Consider the following 21,828-nt stretch of genomic DNA (forward strand, 5'->3'; position numbering starts at 1 on the left):
TTACTTCATTCTCACATGAGGTTACTGAACAAAAAGTATCTTTATCTACGCTTAGCTAAGGCGGCAACAACATCAGTTCCATTTGACGGTGCTCAGTGCGCGGACGCAGAAATCAAAGAAGCAATAATTAAGGATTGATTGAAAATAAAAATAACATAAACGCAACGATACGAAACGGCAAGAAAAGTGCAAGAAACTAAAGTGAACAAGAAAACACATCGTGTTTAGGTTAAGTGCAAATGAGGAATCCCAGGAATCTCATTTAATGTGGGTGGCGTGGGTGCAATGCAAATCGCAAGAGTCAGTGGCATCGGCAGGCGGTCTCTAGGTATCTGAATGAAACGGCATTACAAGTGTGTGTGAGAAAGAAACAGTAAACAAAAGGGAAGGCAAAAGGCAGACGTGACAAAAGTGCATCTTACATTCGATCGGAAAGAAGCCAAAGCAACAAGTTCCAAGGAATCATTTAAATCCTAAATAAACGGGTAAGATTTTTCAAACATTTTTGAATGACGTGTTCTGCATCTGCAGCGGCATCCGTTTGATAAGACCGCCGGGGGGGAAGTCTTGAATCTTGAAGTAAATATGGGTCACTTCATATGGAATTTGATGGTGATTAGGGGAAAATGTGATTGCGATTGTTGTCAGCCAGGCGAGATTCAAACATTTGTTTTACATATGTATGTGCATGAGGCGAAATGTTCAATTAAAATCATGCTTCCCCATTAAATTCTATATACTATATGCACATCTATCAAATATGTACATACATTCATACATAGTTCATTATTGTCGCCTCTGTCGGGGAGATAAGCAGCAAAAATAAATTATAAAAAAAAAACTATCGGCAATTGTACAAAAAAAATTATATATAGACATTTTTTTTTAGAGGAAGTTCGTCTTGGTCAGTCACGTAGTCAATTTTTTTGTGTTGCGTCTTTGTTTTGCTTTCGAATTTCTTCTCCACATGTTTGCTGGAAAACTGTTTTGGAAATTTCAACCCCTAAATACATACATATCTGGAAAGGAACTGGTTCTATAAGCTGAATCATTCCACATGAGTTTATATACTGAGCGCTCTCGTTTGAATGAGATTCTTATTGGTTTTATTTTAGCTCATTAGAAGACTTGTCTGAATTTGTTTAATTTATGAATTTCTTAATATTTTTTGAAAACTCAAAACAGCCTTCATATGGGTTACTTTTTTTCCCTCTCCTCCTCGAAATATATATAAATTTATTGAGTTTTCAAAAGTTCATTGTTCTTTAGAACACATTACTACAAATGTTCTAAGTAGGAATCATAAGAAATTAAAGTATTTAATTGAATAACAGGACTAATTACAGGACTTACTATCATGTCTTCCTATTAGAGTTGAGTTCTTTGCTTGATAAAACGTTTTAGAAAGATAATTTGAAAATTTTGTCAAGACTTACTGAATATTAGATAAACTAAGCACGAGGCAAAACCTTGTTGGAACGTGTAATTATTATGGGACTTCTACAATTATTTTTGTTTGATTTTTCAATATTTTTGTGCAAATTAAAAATGCGTGGAAGACCGGTTTGTTTGTAAATTGATTGTTAAGTACATAAATTGCTATTTCTGTTTGTTTGAAAATGAAAGTCACTTGGCCCCGAGAGAGTGTTGAGTAGATTAATATGGCACTGGAGTGATCCACATCCATTTCCGAACCTGTGGAGCATCTCTCTTCCTCCTCATGATTGTCTCATCCTCATGTGTGTGTGTGTGTGTGTGTCTGTATGTTTTATATCTGATGATTATTTTTGTGCAAAACCATTTTCAACCGGTTTTTTATGAGCTTTTCAACTAGTTACATGGGCTGTATGTTTACACTTTTCAAGGTGAATTGTTAAATTTATGTGTGCACACGCTTTCAAATGATGAGATCTGCCAATTGGAAGCCATTTTCATAACTAATTAACAAACTTGTTGGTTGCACTTCAGCAATTGTTGTAAACATTTTTTCCTTGGGCATCCTTCTCATACATTTTTCATAGATTCCAGTTAAAAAAGGGTTCAAGTGGGCAAAGGGCTTAAACAATTTAAAAGACTTGACCCATAAAAAGTTTTCGGGCATTTTTTGGGTGAAAAGTTTTTACATCCCATATGAATTTAATTGACATTTTCTTTAAGACTTTACTCAAGAAATTCTCTTTTTTCTTTTGGAATAAACTTGAAACTTGGTTTGCATAATTTACAGAAAAACTTGTCTCAAGTGCAAATAGCGAATGAAATACATTTTTTAGTATATAAGTAAATTTGTTGAAAATGAAATGCAAATTCATACCGTTTGAAAAAGGACAATGGTTGAAGGCTCAAAGGAATAGACATTTGGTCAAAAATATTTCAAAATATTATGAAATGCTAAAACTACACTGTACAAAGGTAAACAGAAACAATACTAAATGCATTACCCAATGCATATTTAACTACCTACGTAAGTGTCAATTAAGTACTTTTTGTGTGTGAATAATTTCGTAATGTATCTATTCGTTAAACTTCTGTTTTCAAGCCAATGCTAAATGAGCCATGGAAACATCTTAAATGTGTACCTAAAACGACTCAAATGCAAATGTCGAGGCGGGTCTAACAAGCCCATTAAATCAGCCGAAATGTTAAGGAAAAACTTGAAATCAAATTACAGCCTTAGCATCAGACGCAACAAGAAATCAGCGAAACTGCCGTCAATTTGCTTTTAATTATGCATACGATTTTGCCGAAACCATGCAAATTGGCCAGCCAAAGAAAACGGCAAACAAATGTAGAGACGAAACACGAATGAAACTTTTCGATTTTGCCAAATGGCTGTCGATACTACTACTGGCATCCCCATCGACAATGGCATCAGCATTCATTGCTGTAGGTCATTCGGATGGTGAGGTTGACATTTAATGCCCAACAGATGGCAGACAGTATCGTGCGACATTAGCGGTAAGCCGCTGGAAAAACAAAAGAACCCCCCAACAAAAAGCAAACAGTTTTCATTTCTGGCCAAAATGGCAAACCAGCGGGCCAAAAGCAACAAGCCCTGCCAGCTCGAAGTGTCAAATTGGATGCGGACGCATAGTTTTATGCTTACTGAGCTGTTTTTATGCGGTTTCTTTTTTGTTTTTGGCAGCTCATAAATGTCAGCTATTGACTTGGCTGAATTATAATTATGCCCCAGATGGCTTATAAAACTGATAGATGAGTTTGGTAGGTAGCCTTGCTATTTATTCAGTTACCTTTGTCTGTGCGGGGTTTCCATTTTCACCCACTGCTTAGAAGCGATATTTGCCACCTGCTGCAATCAGCAATAGCCACAGCAATAGTATGTAGTTTGTCCCTGTGACATTTGCACCTGAATAATGATGTCAGCCTTCATTTAAAATGTTATGTTTGCCATTTTGCTGACACTTTCATTTGAATTGGTTGCAACTGCCACAGATCAACAGGAGAATAAGAGAGAAGCTGCCAAGGACAAACAAAACAGACACACACACACACACACAGGGCAAAACCTAAATACAAACAGGACAAACAGGCTGGCAGACAGGAAATGGGGGAAATATACTGTTCACCATAAGTTTTCAGGCCATTGTCGTATCGTTTCAGTATCTCTGACTGTTTTCTGTGGGCGTTGGGTCTAAACGACTGGAACCCAATACAGTAAGAGGTCCTAGCAAGCAGGAAACCACGCAAACGAATTTTCCAGCAAAAATTTTAGTTTTTTACACTCTCTCTTTTACTCTTTCTTCTTACTACATCTTGTATTATGTAAAGTTCCAGCATTGTTCTTACTAACAAGTCTTCACTGTACATTGACAATTCAACTAGGATTCTCCAGGTATCCGGGTGTGACACTTTGAAACCAACGGCTCAACTGCAGAAACTAGTTGGTTACTAAGCAAAGGGGCAGGAATACATATATGGCATTTCAATCTTCAACCCAAAAAAAAAGGCAAGAAAATTGTTGCTGACTTTGCACAGAATATTTAACCCAAAGAGAAGTCTATACATACATATATGAAGGTAGTTTTTGTGTCAGTCAGTCGGGGAGTCAGTCATCCAGTCAGTCATTCACTTTCTGTGTTCGCTTTAGCTAATGAGCTTAGTCAGCATTTCACACAAAACATTTCATAATTTACTTAATTGCAAATTTTCATTGCATTTTCTTACCTTTCGGTGGATTGCAAGTGGTAAATGCCAAAGAAGGAAGAAAAAAAAAATGGGAGAAGCTACCGCAAATAAGTGAGCAAGATATAAGAAATTGCTTATTGCATAAACTAAAAAAAAGCAACAACAACAACAACAAAAAAAGTAATAAAGTGGCACGCAAGATACATTAAAGGCGTGGCAATAAATACATACATAAGAGGAAAATTTAATCAAACTTAATAATCAACATGGAAAATCAATAAAATTTAATGTTTACATGAAATAGTTTGCGTTACATTAAATTACTAATTGAATATTAGTTAATTAATAACTCACAAGCCAATGGAATTTGTGTAGTAACTAAAAATGCGATTAAGTTGCAATCAGTTTTTAACAATTTGATACGATTAGTTTAACTAATAATACTAAATGCGAGTTAAATGATTTTCATGGCAAGTTGATTAGGTATTAAGGCCATTAAAATTCATATTTAAATCAAAAACGAGAGCCGGCATTATAGTGGATGATCTTAATTTATTTTAGTCATTGAATTTAAATAAACATTCATTTATGTTTAAAGGATTAGACGTTTAAGTTTCCGGCAGCTTAAAGATTTCAAATTGATAGTTAAAGTCAGTAAACGATTTCAATGAACTGAAATTTTCACTTTTCATTACTAAAACTTAATAGATTCAACTATTTGTGAAATGAATCTGCCTTTTGGAATGCATTTCCTTTGGCAATTTTTCATCAATTATTCGTTGTGTCCATTTGTTGATTGATAAATTCTTCATGGACTGCATTTGCCACCCTTCAATTAGGCCTTGGCAATTTGCAATGCCCGGCAGTAATTAGTTACTGAACTGAATTGAGACTGAATTGTATTTCAATTTACTACTCGAACATTTTGGACATTTTGTTGTCAAACAAAAACCGAAATGTCTATATGATAATTCGTATTGGTTTTTGACATTTTAACTGCACAAAGCGATTGTGTGTGTGTGTGTGTGTATGAAAGAAGTGGCTAACAGACTGAACTGAATTTATTTGAATTTAATTTTTGATAATTTTTTTTTTTGCATATAAAAGGCGTTTAAATTTAATTGGTCAATTAATTTGATCGACCAGAAAGGCGAGTAATTGAAAAGAAACGAAAAGTGTTCCATATATAGACATTTTTGTGGTGTAAAATAGTAAAAAATAAAAGTGCCAACTAAACAACATTATTTAAAATGGACCAACTTTTAAGTTAACTACTTAACAGTTCGCTGAACTCATTAAATAAAAATGTTTTCATTGTTGACTCAGGCGAATTTTAGTGTTTTTTTGTTGATTCCCTCATATATTTGCAGATGTTGCAGAATAAAAAGTATTTATTTGCATTTCAATAAGTTTGATTGTGTAACGTGACTGGAGGAATGGTCAGAATACCGTTAAATGATCAATGTTTGACCGCGTCGAACAATGCGAGGTTTGTCTTTCGAGAGCTGCTACGTCAGCAGTCACGCGTATCTGTGAGATACATTTGCATATTTTACAGATACACAAGTTCTTTGAACTCCAATTAAAATGCTACAGAATTAGTAGATCATTGGAGGATTTAGTAGAAATTTTGAAAACCGTTGACCATCTATCTCATCAAAGTTTAAGTAATGTCTTGGTCCCCTTTCTAATCAGCTTCCAAAAGAGTTAACTAGAAATAGAACCAAGCCCAAACAGAACCGGTTTTTGTGGGCTATGAATTGTGAGTTTGCATTTTCATTGTTGATTTCGAAGTGGATTGAGTATCGAGGGGGACTGGGGGAGAGGGAGGAGCCAGAGGAAGCTATGGGGCAGTTTGTTTTTTCTTTAATATTTTGCTGACAGGTTGTGTCCCCGACCCATCCCCCTGAGAAACATATGTTAGCTGACATAAATTTCGAAGCATTTGGAACATTTCATGAGCAATAAAAAATAAAAAGCTACAAAAACCAAAAAAAAAAAAAAAAAACTTGGTCAAGTTTTTGCTGTTTACTGCATACTAATTATAGATTCATATCAGCAGTTATATAATATATATATATTTTCATATTCTTAACAGCTTTTTCTAATGTACTCAGCATGGGAGCGATTAAGATCTCGTCTAGTTCATTTTTTGTCTCATCCTTTGGCTGGCGAAAAATTCATTTGCCAACCAAAGTCAGAAAATTTGATTAATGTGAGCAATTACCATTCCAAGCATGAGTTTGAGTGTCAGTGTCTGTGTGTGAGTGTAACTTTGATGTGGTATACAGGTAAATTAATTATCGCTGATTAATTATACATTTCGCTTGACAAATATGCATCCAACCAACCAAGCCATCCTCTGTATATGCCTCTTTTGTCTGGAAGTAGGGGGGGGGGGACCACCCACCCGAAGACATGAAATCATCGATTTGGTTTTTTCTTCAATAAAATATGTTTAAAAGCGCATCTATCTTAAATATGCGAATTAACAACGAGTCACTAATTAATATCAATTAAAATTTATTTGCACGTTAACTAAGCCACAAGCTATGTATAAGATCCAAAGAAGAAGAAAAAGACTTGCATTGTTTATAAATAAATCAAATAAAAACCTGGTCAACAAACGGATATTATATACAAGTGTGAATTGACCACGATTGTTAGGGTACATTAGTGATAATGTTTTAATTGGTTAATATAAAAACAATTAACAAAAGGTGTTGCTCCGATTAACGCAAATTTGCAAGTGGTTTTTAACGCTCACTTAATGGCGGATTAAGAAATAAATTATAACAATTTAAAATACATTAAACTTGAGCAAATTCTTCGCAACTTTCTAATCAAATTAGGTAGAGTATTTCACAGTCTGGCAAACATTTCTTTTAATTCATTAATTTCTCTTACCCGTTTATACACATTATCAACGCCATAAAACAAACTTCACTCACATGGCAAATAAAATAAAATTAAAGACGTTCATTTAAATTAATTACCTAAAACTTCAAAACTGCTCCCAGTCGCTCACTTGGCCCCAAAATGAATCCCGGTTTCATTTGATCAGTGCGCTTTAAGAGATAAGCTGCTGTTGGTATGAAAATGACAATTAAATGGTAATTAATTCATTTGTTTTTTACAGGCTAAGCAAATAATTGGTCAAAATGTTGCCAATTTGGACAAATGTGGGACTTGTTGGCCTTTTGCTGTTATGCATTTCGGGCGTTCGGGGTGAGCTGTATACGGCTCTGGCGGAAATGGAGGAACTACTTGAGACTGAATCCGTATTAATAAATAATCTAGAAGGCTATATACGCGTCCAGGAAGACAAGCTGAGCTATTTGAAGAAGTGAGTATTTGAAAGATACATATGTCAAATCATAAGATAAGCGAATCGCATTTAATCAAACCGCAAAAACAAAACAAAAAAAGGCATGAGCTTAAATTATTTTAGCATAAATCCATATTCAAATGAGTAAATGGCATAAATAGCCAGAGAGGGGGCATATAAATTAGATTGAATGGCTTGGAAGTGTCTCAGGTAGCTCAGCTGCATGTTAATAATTATGTTCTTGCCACGTGCGAGTCTTGATGATGGTGCAACTAAACAGAGGGAGCAGCTGTTGCACGTAGCTAGATGTTACATGTGTGAGGCGGCGGCGCTTGCATCTATCATTATCTTTAGCTATATAAATGTATGGATTGTATATATAAGGACATATTTATATATAAGAAGAATTGATGTATTTAAACGAAAGGAAGTTCGTTTTGTTAGTGCGGATGTGGTGAGGCAACTCCTCTCTGCTTTTAATCAAAAACACACAAATGAGGATCTATGTATGTATCTTACCTACTACTCCCTTGTCACCGACAAGATCCTTGCAACAACAACAACAACACCAACAATGGCCTAACAGCTGACAGCTGTTTGGTCCTGTCTTTGCCTTATCCTTGTGAGCTGTCATTGCCCCCTTGCGGGAGACTCGTTCTCTGTTTTTTGATCTCTCGTTGTCTGTCTTCTGCCTCCTGCCTCTGTCTGTGGCTCGTGCCTGTCTTTTGTAAATGCGACTTTAATTTTCCAACTGACAGAAGGACCTTCTGCAGCTGTCCTATATGGCAGAGCAAATATTGTCGATATGCAAGTGAGTATGGACGGGCTAAGTCTATGATTTCTCTTTTGCTGTGTCTCTCTGTTGACCAAATGGTGGCCCAAATCCAATTAAATTGCTTTGCATGGACCACAGTGGCTCGAATAAATGCAATTCAAACAACCAACACAAACTGCGGGTGGTTCTCCCCCATTTATTTTCTTTTGGCTTACCAAATGTAACGGTCGCTGCTGCCTTAGGAACCTTCCTTCCCTCTACATACATACATATACTTTGAGCTCTATATAGTTATGAGTTGGTAAATACAATATTAAAACTGCTGATAAAGCAAACGCTGTTTGCGCCGGCTGCTCCTTTTTACGTGGTCGCAGCGCAATAACATTTCAACCCCTGAGTTGTTTCGGTTGTTGCAGGAGCAGATGTTTCTCTAGCGAAATGGAACGCGCCAAACATTTGCCCTATAACCATTGTACGGGTGTCTTGAGCACAATTATTATGTGTGTGTATATACATAGATATAAATATATACAGTTTGGTATATAGAGAATGTTGGTGGAGGGGAAGATTGCTTGGGCCGATCCACTCGACTGCGCGCCGGCGCAGGAAGTTGCAAGTCGAGGAGCGGTCGCTGGTGGAAGTTCAACATCAGTTGAGTCGCAGTTGTCGTGGAGAAAGGTTGTCTCGGTAGTCAGCCAAGTCTCAAGACTCTAGAATATTTCGCTATCAATTGTGATCTGAAGTACAGTGCGGCATAATGTCACAGCATAATTATACCAATCCGGCTTTCTGCCAGAACAGTGAGTTCTATCCAGTGCCAAGTGGCATCAGCAGTGGCAGTGGCAATGCCAGTCGTGTCGAGTCCATTTACAATCGCAGCCTGCAAGTGAATTTTAATGCGGTGGCTCGCTCACCCTGTCGTGATCCACGCGAGGGTCCGCTTCGTATGCAGCGTAGCATGTCAACGCGTTCGGTGACGCGGAAACAGCAGCAACACCAGCAGCAGCAGCAGCTGCACCCCCAATACCAGCAGCAGCAGGCTGCAGCGGCCTCTAGTGGTCGGTATGCCTTGGTTCCTCTAGAGGAATTGGCTGCAGCAAACGGATCCTTGGCAGCAAGTCGGTATGCCATTGTGCCAGGACAGGCTGCCCAACGTTTGGCTAAATCGCAAGATAATCTAGATAGATATGGCTCCCGGCATGGCCTGCAATCGGATGAGGAACCGCATTCATTCCACGAGGAACCGCATCAGGAGACACAATTTGCCAGCTTGCCGCCCATGTTGAATGCTGCTCCGTTGCCACCGAAACCCAAGATCAAGCATGCTTTCTCCAGTGACTTTGGCAGCAAAACATTTCTTATTGTGGATAAGAATAGCAATCAACGATATCAAATGGTGCCCACGGCCGAGGATGAGGAACTAGTTGATGAGAATCAGGAAATAATACAAATGCATAATGGTCGGGCACATAGATACGCGGTGATACCAACCGAGGCGGATGATGATGATATGGCGGAAGATTTGTCAATGCAGCAACAGGAAACTTGCCTGAGTACCACAGAGTTGAGTGTTTTCCAGCAGCAGCAGCAACAACAACAACAACAGCAGCATCAGCACCAACACTTTGCTATGAGGACATCGACGCCACAGCAGAGAAACGCAGCAGCTGCCACAAGAGCCTTGCACGAATTACTCTCGACGCCAAGAAAAATGCAACCACCCCCACGTCTGGCACATTCCACGCCACGTAATGCGGCCCATCAGGAGCAGCTGCAGCAAGAGCGTCGCCTTCAGCTGTATCAGAGTCAGCAACACATTAATCAAGCGGTGGCTCTGCCCACGCTACCCTCGCGGCAGGCACGACTTTCGCCCCAGCGTTTGCACTACGAGACGGTTAAGCCCGTGGTGCCAGTGCCGATGTCATCCCAACAGAGCACGGACCGCTCCATGGCAGTGATAAGTCCACGTGTCCAACAGCAGCAGCAACAACAACAGCAGCAAGAGCAGGATCTAAGCAGCATCCAGGGGAAATCACAGTTGAACAATAATTCGTATCCGCAAAAGTTGGCCAATGCCACCATCACTTTGGCCGTCGTATCGCTGATGTTGGTCCTGGGCAGCACCATGAATGCTGGCCTCATCATTTACATGATAGCCCATGTAAGTGCACTTTCTGCTTGCGTTGAATTATTCACCTGCAACTCTTAATTAATTACTTTCTCCTTCTCATTCTTCCTCCCACCAACAGTTTGGTAAATCATTCTACCTGCAGTTCGGTTTGATGGCATCCTTTTGTGGAATGGGATTGGGATTCCTCGGTTTTCGTTCACGCCAGTGTGAATGGCTGCCCAATCGAAGTTACACCTCGGGGTATATTCTGGTCACTGTATTTTGTTTAATCAAATGCTGCGGCCTCCTCGTGATTCTTGTGCTGGACCCCTTTCCGGGTCTGCCCTTGCATGACGTTACCACCGGAGTCATTCTGGGTCTCTCCACATTCACAATGTTCTTCATTGGACTCGGTGTGGTTGGTAGTCTGTGGTGCTATCGCCCGCCCCCGGATAACCGCGTAAATGTGGTCTAAGACTAACTTTTTAGTTTTACTTTTAATTTAGCAATTAGTTTAAGTAAAAATTTCCATCAAGCGGTACACCGAACGGCTAAAAGACCAAAAAGCAAATAAGAATACAAAATTCCATATACAGAATTTTTGTTTACAAACACAAGACTGTAAATACAATAAACGCATTAGTTAGTTAAGGTTACTAGTTAAGTGTATGGTAACCTTTTATCGATTGTAATTAGCCTAGTATTTAGTATTTAGTATAAATCTAAGTTATTTTTATTTATTTAACATTTAAGTTAACATAAGCATTGAATAAAGACGAATCTTAATCAAGTACTGATAACAGATTAAAATTAGATTAAAGTCTGAGTTAGCATGAGTTGATGATGTTGATTTTGGGTAACCAAACTAAACTAGTAAATTCTCTTAAAGTTGGAGCAACTTTTATTGAACACATTAAGGACATTAGGGAGGGAACTTTAAATTTCCATTATAATGAGTACAAGTGTAAGCTGAAAAGTTTATTATTCCGCTTGGAAAATAGTTTTTACTGGTAATGAAAAGCGTGTTCGTCTTGCTCTTGGGCAATAAGTCAATTTGCAGAAGCCATAAACAAAAGCACTTAGTCAACTGTCGTATAGGACTTATTAACTTGTTTTTAATACTTGCAGTAAGATGGATGAATACCAAAGGGAACACGCGGATGCGTCTAGTGATATAACAGCTTATGTATCTAATCCAATAAATGCATATTTGCTAACCAAACGTCTGACCACCGACTGGCGGCAAGTTGAGAATCTCATGGAGCACGATGTGGGCGGTGGTAAGTGACTTTCTTTTTTTTACATGGCAACTCAAGGTGATACCCCTTCACTTTAGCTTTTCTGCAAAATCTCACACAATACCGCAATGTGTTGAAATTTCCCTCGGACGAGGATCTTAATGGGGCAGCGGTGGCCTTGTTACGTCTACAGGATACCTACCAATTGGACACATCGAGTGTGGCACGTGGCAAGCTGAATGGCATCCAGTATAGGTGAGTGGCAACATGCTTCTGGCATGATTTGCGTTCGTTCACAAAACTGACAAAAGAATGTTCTTTGAAGTACGGCAATGTCTTCGGATGACTGCTTCGAGTTGGGCCGTCAGTCCTATGTGAACCATGACTATTATCACACAGTGCTCTGGATGAACGAGGCGATGTCCCGCATGCTGGAGGAGACGCACAACCAGACTCAAACCTTCACCCGGGCTGACATTCTAGAATATTTGGCCTTCTCCACCTACAAACAGGGTAAGTAAGTGCCTTCGAGTTGTGCGTTTGCTTTGCTAGCTGCGTTTTGCATGGCAGCTAAAGTCCATTTACGTCCAGCAGGAAATTGCATTTTGTTGGTCCATTAACCACCATCCATAGCCAGGTGTTGCAGGACATTTAAGTAGTAAGTGCAAAAATTCCTGGCTCATTCACAGGCTGAGACAATTCTACTCTGAGCTCTAAACTCTCTGCTCTGAGTGTGTTTTTAAGTGCAATAATGTAGCCAAAGAGGACTTTATTAACATGTTTCTTTGCTACCGTTGTCCTTACAACGTGAGTCACACAATTGCACGTATTCGCACATATATTTATGAACCATGTATTGTCTGCTCCCTTATGTTTAATATTCTGTAAGGGAGTGTGTGTGTGATGTGGGTGGTGTGGCTGGGGGCCATAGAATTTATGGTCGAAAGTGTTGCCATATTGTATTAAAGCTGCCAGAGGCACACAATGCGGCGGGCCTTAAGGCAGGTAACGTACATTTTGACATAATATAGCCCTTTTTTTGTAGCTTTTTACCTTTACACCTGCCTAGGCATACACACACACCTACATGAAACACAGAGAGCGGTTGGAGGAGATGTCACGCTGAAATTGCTGTGACATAAAATCCAAGAAAAAAAAACAGAAGAATTTAAATTCCTGTCGCTGGCAAGGTTTCTGCCTATAGAGTGACAGAAATTCCAACTCTCTGTTACACGTTTAAATCTAGGTCTTCCTGGCCCCTACAAGAGCTTGAAAATTCAATCAAATGAAATGTGGCTTCAACGTGGCAGGCAAACTAATTAGAGCAAAAAGTCACCTCCAGAATGTCCTGGCCACAATAAATAACCGTCTGGACACATAAATGAATAAATAAACAAATGCAAGACCAAGACCAAACTTTTTGCCATCAAACTAGGTAAAAACAAGACAAGTTTGTGGTGTTCTGTGTGATGGTGGGTGGGGATGAAAAAGTTCTTTTGAGGAAATTTTTACCACACTTTGTGTATGTGTGTGTGTGTGTGCTTTTGGGGGATGTCAGAAAAAAGTGTAGTCTACTTTTAGGCAGTCGAGAATATATATATTTTTGCATTCTAAAATGTAGAGGAAGAGAAAAATAACTTTTTGTTTTGGCAATTAATTTATGGCCTCCACTTGGAAACTCTAAACCAATTTGCTATTCTTCACTCTCATATATATTTGATTGGTATAATTGATTATTTTACTCCGATGTGCTTTTAGGCAATGTGGAGAGCGCCTTGCTCATGACAAACGAACTGCTTCAATTGCTGCCCTATCATGAACGAGCCAATGGCAATAAGAAATTCTACGAAAAGGAGATAGCCCACCTCAAGGAGATGAAACGCATGAAAGGTGATGATGGCTCTGATGAAATGCCGGTCTCCGATTTGGTAAGTGAAATTAGAGTTCTCTTGTCAAGTTGCTCCCATTTGAAGCAATTCTTAACCCTTTAGCCCGTGGCAAAAAGTGATCCTGGAGTTTACGATATAACCGAACGCAAGGCCTATGAAATGCTATGTCGGGGTGAACTGAAACCTTCTCCAGCCGATCTGCGTCCTCTGCGCTGTCGTTATGTAACCAACCATGTGCCCTTCTTGCGATTGGGTCCATTGAAACTGGAGGAGGCACACATGGATCCGTATATAGTGATTTATCACGATGCCATGTATGACAGTGAGATGGATTTAATAAAACGCATGGCTCGTCCACGTTTTCGTCGAGCCACTGTCCAGAATTCAGTTACTGGAGCCCTGGAAACGGCCAACTATCGTATTAGTAAGTCAGCCTGGCTAAAGACCGAAGAAGATCAAGTGATTGGCACAGTGGTTCAGCGTACAGCTGATATGACTGGCTTGGATATGGACTCGGCTGAGGAGCTGCAAGTGGTTAACTATGGCATAGGAGGACACTATGAGCCTCATTTCGATTTTGCCAGGGTAAGTGAAACCAAGCAAGTTCATGGCGTTTACCTAATTTTTGGTTATCTGTATTTCAGCGAGAGGAGAAACGAGCCTTTGAGGGCCTAAATTTAGGCAATCGCATTGCCACTGTATTGTTTTATGTAAGTGAAACAAAAATTTCATTGAATACAACAGAAATTAATGGTTACTTCTTTTAGATGAGCGACGTAGAGCAGGGTGGAGCAACAGTTTTCACCTCCCTTCATGCTGCCTTGTGGCCAAAGAAGGGAACAGCTGCTTTTTGGATGAATCTCCATCGCGATGGCGAGGGTGATGTGAGAACGCGACATGCGGCTTGCCCCGTACTTACAGGCACCAAATGGGGTAAGTTGCCCTAACGAATTCGAAATGAGAATTCCATTCATTTTGTCTTTGTTTTCTTTAGTGTCTAACAAATGGATACATGAACGAGGACAAGAGTTCCGCAGGTCCTGCGATTTGACTGAGGATCATGGCGATTTCGCCATTTAGTTCTAGTGGGACACTAGTTAGTTTAATACAACGAATCTATGAATCAAATCTATCAAGATGCTCATACAAGATGCTTCCACTTACGCATTTGTTACTCTACTTTTCGTGTTTAAGATGAATGAATTCCTATTGTAAATACCATGAAAATAATTCTCAAAAATTACTCAAACAATTATAATTCTTTTTTTCCCTCTCATTAGGTTATATATATAGCAATTTTTTATTGAATTTATCTACTTTTGTACATTGTCTAGTTTAAATAGTAGAACAAATTGCAATAAAATCAACTAAAATATGAACAAATGCATTAGTATGTAAGCCGTGCTGATATCTGATGCAGGACAAATCGGTTTATCGTTGTTGGTAAATCAATTTACGCATCAAAGTGCACATCTCTAGCTCTCCCCCTTGTTGTGGGAATACTGAATATTCTAGTGAAATACTATTCTCGATGGAATAATATGAGAGAATGCGTATGAGAATGGAGTGGAGTGGAGTGAAAGCGAAAGAGTGAACCACAGAATTGTTGTTGATTTAGCCGCACACTTGTCACTGCCCGGAGTTGTTTGCTCAGCGTTTTTTATTCAACTCTCTGGATACGTGACAATTTTTTGTTCTTCTTGTTTTTGGAAATGGAATATTTGGTAAACTGGCAACAGATGCTATGATACAATTACGAGGCATACGAAGTTAGAGTCAGTTGCTCCTCTCATTTCAAAATGTCACATCGTAGTCGTTGCATGTTTTCGTTTTGGCAGCTAGTCCTGCTATTTTTACGTGTTCTCCATTTACCCGGCGGTAGTAATGGTGAGTTCTACTCATCTGTGGACACCATGCAGGGTTTGGCATATGTCGAGAAGGAGATACTCGATGCCACACATGTCTATGTGAAGGCCCAGGAGGAGCAACTCAACTTATATCGCAAGTAATTGAATGTTGATTGATAACCCGTAACGAAAGCTGATTGATGTCCCTTCACGTTGTTGCTTTTTTTTCTGTTCCTTTTTGGCAGTTTTGTTGAGCAAGTGAAACGGGAACATGCCATGGCCATAGATGGAATGCAACTCGATGAATATGTGGGTCATCCGTTGCATGCATTTAGATTGCTAAAGCGTATGGTCACCGATTGGAATGGTCTGCATGAATTGATGGTTAACAATAAGGTCAGAGAAGGTGTGTGTCCATAGAATTGCAAATATGTATATAAGTATTCCTGACACTGTTTTTTCCATTAGACTATCGGCAAAAGATAGATCAGGTTGCCAAGGACTTCGGTTATCCAGACCAAACGGATATTCAGGGAGCTGTGAAGGCTTTCAATCGCTTGCAAGAGGTTTACAATTTAACTGCAAATCATTTGGCAGATGGTATAATTAATGGCAAATTAACTGAAACCGAATTGGAGTGGCGGGAATGCTTTGAAATTGGAGTTCAGCTGTTTGATCTAAAGCAATACGAGCGCTCTTTGGAATGGTTTAAAGTGGCTTTTAGAATATTGATTATCTCCTCGCGGAAGATTCTAAATAGGCGAAAGTTCGAGTTCGAGTTAATGGAATACATGGCTATTGCCAATTTTCAGTTGGGTAATGCCAAATCGGCTGGCATATTGTTAGATCAAATATTGAAAGAAGAGCCCACTCATTCGGCGCAACAGACGCGCAAATATTTGCTTCATCGCGAAATGCTGTCAACAGAAAAGGTGGAGGTGGCATCGGATCCCACGTGGCATGCTAACTATACGCGTTTGTGTCAGGGTCACAGATTGCCAGAGCCATTCACTGGCAAATCACTTCGCTGCTATTTAGATGCCAAACGCCACTTCTCATTCATATTGGCCCCACTTAAGGTGGAGCAAGTGCATCTGGATCCCGATATCAATGTCTATCATGGTGTTCTTAACGATGCTCAAATCGATAAAATCCTTCAGGAATCCGACGAAATGGAAATGAGGCGTTCGGCAGTTTCTGGAGATGATGGCGGAAGTACAATTGCTGATCTCAGAGTCAGTCAACAGACTTGGCTCAACTACAGTAGTCCCGTAATGAGATCGTTGAGTAATCTGATATCTGATATCTCTGGTTTCGACATGGGCGGAGCCGAGCATATGCAGGTGGCCAACTATGGAGTGGGTGGCCAGTATGAACCGCATCCAGATTATTTTGAAGTAAATCTGCCGAATGATTTCAAAGGCGATCGCATCTCAACGACCATGTTCTATGTGAGTTAGAGTCGAGAACGAAAGTCACAATTTTCCAATTGACTGTATACTTTTTCTAGTTGTCGGATGTGGAGCTGGGTGGCAATACGGTCTTTGTAAAACTGAATGTCTTTCTGCCGCCCATTAAAGGAGCTATGGTTATGTGGCATAATCTTCATTATTCCCTGGATGTTGATAGGCGCACCATCCACGCCGGTTGTCCCGTTCTCATTGGTTCTAAGCGAAGTTAGTTTTGATTTATTTATCTCAATTTTTGATCATTTATTTTAATTATTTTTCTCCTTCAGTTGGCAACGTTTGGATCCATTCGGGATATCAGGAATTCCGCAGACCCTGTCTTCTTACCTACGATGAGGAGAAGTCTTTGGGATACAGGGATTAAGGCCTGGCTATGTATAAATAGGTACATAAATGAGTTCAAAGGCAAGGTCTTTATCCCTGGACCTGATGAGACTTTGTGTTGTGCTTCCTTCTGAATTAGGACTAATATGAAATTAATTAAAAGGCTTGAATTATACCAAATTAGTTAATCATAAATAAGGAAGTAAATCCTCTATGAAAATAAAATAGTAATTTTTATGTGTTTTACTTACTAACTTATGAGAAAATAAAAGCTAGACATAAGAATAATGTTTGCTTAAAACATTTTTTGCTAATTTGAATTAATTTATTTAAATTTTCTAGCAATTATCAAATGGACAAGAGTTAAGAAGTCCTCGCCTTACAATATAAACTTATAAATAATTAAATGCTTTACCATATGAAGATAATACTATAGAGTTCATTGAAATTCCTTGAACGGCAAAGAGATTTCATTATCCCGCTGAAGACCGCAAGGACGTATTTGGTCCTGATTGCTTTGTCGTATCCAAACATTGGCAACTGTAAATGCAGTGAGTAAGTCTTTTAATGAAATTAATGAAACAGAGCTACTTACTCCATTTGCTCCCTTGAAGGACGGGACAGGCAGCATGCTTTGTCCGATAGTCTTGATCACCAGACCTATGCAGATTGTACCAAAAGAGAAGACTTCCCCGTTCGGGAGTGACTAGTAGGGGAAGGAATGGAAATGCTGTACCTCCGCCAGCTTCAACATCTGATAACTGAGAATAAGTCGGGTTAAAATATAATAAACTTGTTTATAGTGAACTGAACTTACATAGTAAATTCCAGTGGCTATGCGATTGCCATCTCGATCGTCGGGAAGGTATACATGATTGTCAGGAAAGCAATCCCAATGCGGTTCATAATGTCCGCCAATGCCATAGTTGGCTATCTGCAGCATCTCAGCAGAGTCCATGTCAAGTCCTGAAAGGTCTGCCACATGCCGACTCAGAAGCTCCATGGATCGGTGTATGCTGTACTCAAAGGTGGCTCCCTTACTGGTGCGATAGGCGGCAGCAACAGTCTCCTTGGCGTTGTGGTCCTGTGCATAGACCTGTGAACGTTGTATGTTTGGACGTGCAGTTTCCTGCAGATAATCCATATCCTTTTGACTGACTATATTATGAACTTGCACTACAAAAGGATCCCGATGCAGTTCTTCCAACTCCAGAACTTCATAGCTTAAACGACTTCTCTGCAGACGACAGCGCAGTTCTCGCTGAGATTTGGCAGATGGGCGGGTCTCTCCGCGACAGACCTGCTCGTATAGACGAAACTCATGTGAACTATGATAGTCGCCTGGAGCCCGCAAGGTCTCGTGGAGCAATCCCTGCTTAACGCCATCGGTTATGAGTTTTTCCAATTCAAAACGCATCTCCATTAGATGCAAACGCTCTGGCTGTACGGCGAGCACATAGTTGACCAAACTAAGGGCATTCTCATAATCGCCCATTTCCCGGTAATAGCTCATAACGGCTTCCATGAAATCGAGAGAGGCCGACTCCTCGGCATAGCTTTGTCGCACCAGAAGTTGCATAGACTGCTCCAGCCAAGGTACTGTGTGATTGTAGTCCCGTAAGGCATAAAGATGTTGTCCCAGCACAAAACAATCCTGCCACGACATGGCAGCTCTAAGAAATCAAAGTGTCGAATAGTTTTCAGTTTTAGCCATCACAATTATTTACCCATATTTAATGCCATTCAGCATGCCGCTGGCCAATTCTCCTGCATCCAATTGATAGGTTTTCTGCAAGCGCGTCAATGCAATCGCCGTGCCCACAAAATCATCTTGCGTGGGGAAACTCAGGTTCTGTCTGTGCCCGGCCATGGCCTCTAAATAGTCTATGTCACAAATGTCAAAAATGAGGATTAGATATCAGCAACTGTCACGTGATTAGACTGATACCAACTTGTGCGACTTGTATCGCCCTCAACGGTGCTCTCAAAGGTCTCCCAATCGCTGTGCAGACGCTTTATCAGACGGAAGGCGTTCACCGGATTGGTCAGATAGCTCTCGATGCCTTCGCCGGCACTAAGATGCTCCATTCGAATGGCATCGATTTCGCTGCAACAGAAATCCCATCATCAATCAGATTTATTAGGAAGCTTTGCTTGTTAAATATTTTATTTTTCATTTCAATTTCTTGTTAATTTTTGTTGGTTTCTTTATACTTTGCATAATCGCTTATAAAAGAGATTTGCATAATTTCAGTTCACTGGTCTTAAATATCAGACTAAAAAACCATTATGGCCATAGCTTTTCCGTTGTTTGGTCATCTTTTGTTTTACCCCGCCCTCATCATGAGGGCATCACAATGAACCAGTAATATATAAAAATGTTGATAATTAATTGGAACAGTGATTCGATTATTATGCAAAATCTACAACAAGTATGTATGTATAGTGGATTTTTAGTGTGTTTTAAATAATAAACAAATTTGTTTTCACGCTTGTCGCTTGCATTGTTTATCATTTGGTAGTGGCCCATTAAGATGGCTTCCAAGTCGAGCGGCCAGCTGCCACTTTTCTGTGAGATCGTTTTTGTTGGCAATTAAGTGGTAACACTTGTTTCATTTAAAACGCACCGCGGCTAATAAAAATATCTCTTTGTTCTTGTCTGTATTGTCTGTCAATGCATAGAAATACATTTTTCACTTTCTGTTCCATCACCTGACTAACAAAAAAAAAAAACCAAAGATGCCAATATTTAGAATGTTTTTAAATAATTCAATGTGTTTGTATGTATATGTACTCCATATTGATATGATTAAAAGGGGAAAGACTTGTTTTTATGGATACTTAGGTCATATAAATTATATACTTTACAATTTGTTAACGGTTTTTGCTAATATTCAATCCGGTTTGCAAAATGCGCACAAACATCTGAGTATATAGAATAATTTGTAAGCTATTCGCCGACTGTCTCCTATATATATGTATATTTCGAACTGCTGCCAAGTCGTTGACACTTATTGGCTGAACAACAAACTAAACTTTCAATTGATTGGAAGATTAAGAGCAGCTGCTGCTGGTAGCCATCGATTTGCCATAGATAATCGAATGCAAATTTCTATTTCATTTTTTATTTGCTGGAAACAAGTGCTGCCGAAAAGTCAAAGATAACTCCCGACACGTTTGTCTTCTCTTTTGTTTTTATATGAAATAAAAAGCTAGAAGAAATTAGCAGTTAATAAAACAAATATATAAATTTAAACATTTCGCTTTCATGACAAATCTCTGAAAGCCATAAAATTTATGAAGATCTTTCGTTAAACACCATTAAGATAACGCACTGCCCATCAACCGGTTGGATGAGAATGCAAATGCATTTCAAGTCCCACAAAGATTTAAACGGAATTACAGAAAGTTCTTACTTTCTTACATCTTCGTTTAGACGATGACGACTGTTTTGCCCACGACCAAAAGCCAAATTAAAACCCATTCAGCCCACATGCTGAGTTGACTAAAAATATGCAATTAATTTATAATCAATGTGGGCGCCAGAAACCAAAAATTATTGATTAACTTTGAAGCAAAAATATGGTTTTATAATCCAATGCAACCGACAGTCGACAGTAGCTAAATTTGTTAATAAACAGCAAGTTGAAAGATTGAATTTATATTTTCCATTTCACATCTCTTCTTTTTTTTTTTTTTCATTTGAATAAAATTAAATAGGCTCAGCAGAAAACCAGCTTGATTAAAAAACATTCCATCTAATGGAATAGAACTTTCAATTTTTAATTAATTCTTTAGATTGTTATAATAAATTGAATTTACTCAATGAGAACTTGATCTGAACTAGAGATCTTTTCATTATCTCAAAAGAACTTTAAGGAATTTACAAGTTTTTTTATCCCAAGTACATATATTTTTCAGTTCTTTGTAGAGTCTTCAACACTTTTTGTTACCTCTGCAAAGCCTCAACATGTTGGGTAATTTCATTTACATAGACTTGGAGCTCGTCCAGAAGAATCACTTCGGTTTTATATAGTTGCTCTAGGCCAGCAGTTGAACTATAGAACTCAGCCGAACTGGCCGCAATAAGTTGCCAGATAAATATGATAAATACTTTACAACATTTCACAAAACACTTCATTTCGATAAATGTAGGTATGTATATTTCTTTTCGAATTCAAAACCGGCGTTTAAAGCGCCAAACTCGATGTGTGTTGAGCTGCGATTCGTTGGGAACTGTTCGGCAGCATTTGAGAGATGGAGATGCGATCATTTTGCTGACTGAATTAAGCTCACAGTTCGGGGTTTATGGCTGCGGGTGCTGATCCAACTGTTTTGAGCATTGGCAAGCTTTCTAACTTTGGTCAAAGAACTGCCCTCGAGGTTTGATGAAACGCTTCAATAGAGCACAAAGTGCGTGTAATAATAAAGAATGGTCCTGGGGTCAATAGACCCATAAGAGAGTGGAACATGTTGGCGTGGCATACATTACTGCCATTACTTTGCATATTTGAAAAAGTTTCTGCCAATTATTCTGGTTGATGATAGCCTAAATAATTGATTTGCCAAGTTACCTTAGACTTATTGCCGAGTTTTATTTTGCTAATTACTTTCACTTGATAGACTGCCAGTTGTTGTTGTTGTTGTTGCTGCTGCTGCTCCTCTTAGCCTCTGTCACTTCACACAGCAAAATAATATTCAAATG

The 21,828-nt window shown here is 39.1% G+C and overlaps 4 protein-coding genes across 4 annotated transcripts; 3 read left to right on the top strand and 1 right to left on the bottom strand.

Moving 5' to 3' along the window:
- Positions 1-73: 73 nt before the first annotated feature.
- Positions 74-14,866, top strand: PH4alphaEFB (prolyl 4-hydroxylase subunit alpha-1). Its single transcript, XM_068296277.1, has 10 exons — positions 74-485; positions 7,283-7,489; positions 11,485-11,636; positions 11,693-11,849; positions 11,920-12,107; positions 13,353-13,522; positions 13,586-14,068; positions 14,128-14,193; positions 14,251-14,416; positions 14,478-14,866. The coding sequence occupies exons 2-10, from the start codon at positions 7,305-7,307 to the stop codon at positions 14,561-14,563; spliced, it is 1,653 nt and encodes a 550-aa protein (XP_068152378.1). The 5' UTR covers positions 74-485; positions 7,283-7,304; the 3' UTR covers positions 14,564-14,866.
- Positions 8,864-10,962, top strand: spdo (sanpodo). Its single transcript, XM_068296276.1, has 2 exons — positions 8,864-10,407; positions 10,496-10,962. The coding sequence occupies exons 1-2, from the start codon at positions 9,004-9,006 to the stop codon at positions 10,829-10,831; spliced, it is 1,740 nt and encodes a 579-aa protein (XP_068152377.1). The 5' UTR covers positions 8,864-9,003; the 3' UTR covers positions 10,832-10,962.
- Positions 14,867-15,282: 416 nt separating the features above from the next.
- Positions 15,283-17,244, top strand: PH4alphaSG2 (prolyl-4-hydroxylase-alpha SG2). The gene is made up of 5 exons (XM_068296493.1): positions 15,283-15,488; positions 15,576-15,736; positions 15,799-16,781; positions 16,841-17,006; positions 17,069-17,244. Exons 1-5 carry the CDS (start codon positions 15,283-15,285, stop codon positions 17,161-17,163), a joined length of 1,611 nt encoding a protein of 536 aa, XP_068152594.1. The 3' UTR covers positions 17,164-17,244.
- A 318-nt stretch (positions 17,245-17,562) lies between these two features.
- PH4alphaMP (prolyl-4-hydroxylase-alpha MP) lies at positions 17,563-21,264 on the bottom strand. The gene is made up of 6 exons (XM_068296495.1): positions 21,077-21,264; positions 19,076-19,230; positions 18,851-19,007; positions 17,941-18,796; positions 17,719-17,884; positions 17,563-17,663 (listed from the first exon to the last, which is right to left on the bottom strand). Exons 1-6 carry the CDS (start codon positions 21,262-21,264, stop codon positions 17,563-17,565), a joined length of 1,623 nt encoding a protein of 540 aa, XP_068152596.1.
- Positions 21,265-21,828: the final 564 nt, after the last annotated feature.

This window comes from Drosophila tropicalis, unplaced genomic scaffold, assembly GCF_018151085.1.
Source record: "Drosophila tropicalis isolate 14030-0801.00 unplaced genomic scaffold, ASM1815108v1 contig_859, whole genome shotgun sequence".
Taxonomy (NCBI): Eukaryota; Metazoa; Arthropoda; class Insecta; order Diptera; family Drosophilidae; genus Drosophila; species Drosophila tropicalis.

Excerpts from the sequence above, each read along its gene's own strand:
- PH4alphaEFB (XM_068296277.1), top strand. The coding sequence starts at position 7,305 with ATGTTGCCAATTTGGACAAATGTGGGACTTGTTGGCCTTTTGCTGTTA. Across the intron at positions 7,490-11,484 it reads AAGCTGAGCTATTTGAAGAA|TAAGATGGATGAATACCAAA; the intron begins GTGAGTATTTGA and ends TAATACTTGCAG. Across the intron at positions 14,194-14,250 it reads TTGCCACTGTATTGTTTTAT|ATGAGCGACGTAGAGCAGGG; the intron begins GTAAGTGAAACA and ends TACTTCTTTTAG.
- spdo (XM_068296276.1), top strand. The coding sequence starts at position 9,004 with ATGTCACAGCATAATTATACCAATCCGGCTTTCTGCCAGAACAGTGAG. Across the intron at positions 10,408-10,495 it reads TCATTTACATGATAGCCCAT|TTTGGTAAATCATTCTACCT; the intron begins GTAAGTGCACTT and ends TCCCACCAACAG.
- PH4alphaSG2 (XM_068296493.1), top strand. The coding sequence starts at position 15,283 with ATGTCACATCGTAGTCGTTGCATGTTTTCGTTTTGGCAGCTAGTCCTG. Across the intron at positions 15,737-15,798 it reads TAACAATAAGGTCAGAGAAG|ACTATCGGCAAAAGATAGAT; the intron begins GTGTGTGTCCAT and ends TTTTTCCATTAG. Across the intron at positions 17,007-17,068 it reads TCTCATTGGTTCTAAGCGAA|TTGGCAACGTTTGGATCCAT; the intron begins GTTAGTTTTGAT and ends TTTCTCCTTCAG.
- PH4alphaMP (XM_068296495.1), bottom strand. The coding sequence starts at position 21,264 with ATGAAGTGTTTTGTGAAATGTTGTAAAGTATTTATCATATTTATCTGG. Across the intron at positions 19,008-19,075 it reads GGGCGATACAAGTCGCACAA|ACTATTTAGAGGCCATGGCC; the intron begins GTTGGTATCAGT and ends TTTGTGACATAG. Across the intron at positions 17,664-17,718 it reads CCTTCAAGGGAGCAAATGGA|TTGCCAATGTTTGGATACGA; the intron begins GTAAGTAGCTCT and ends CTGCATTTACAG.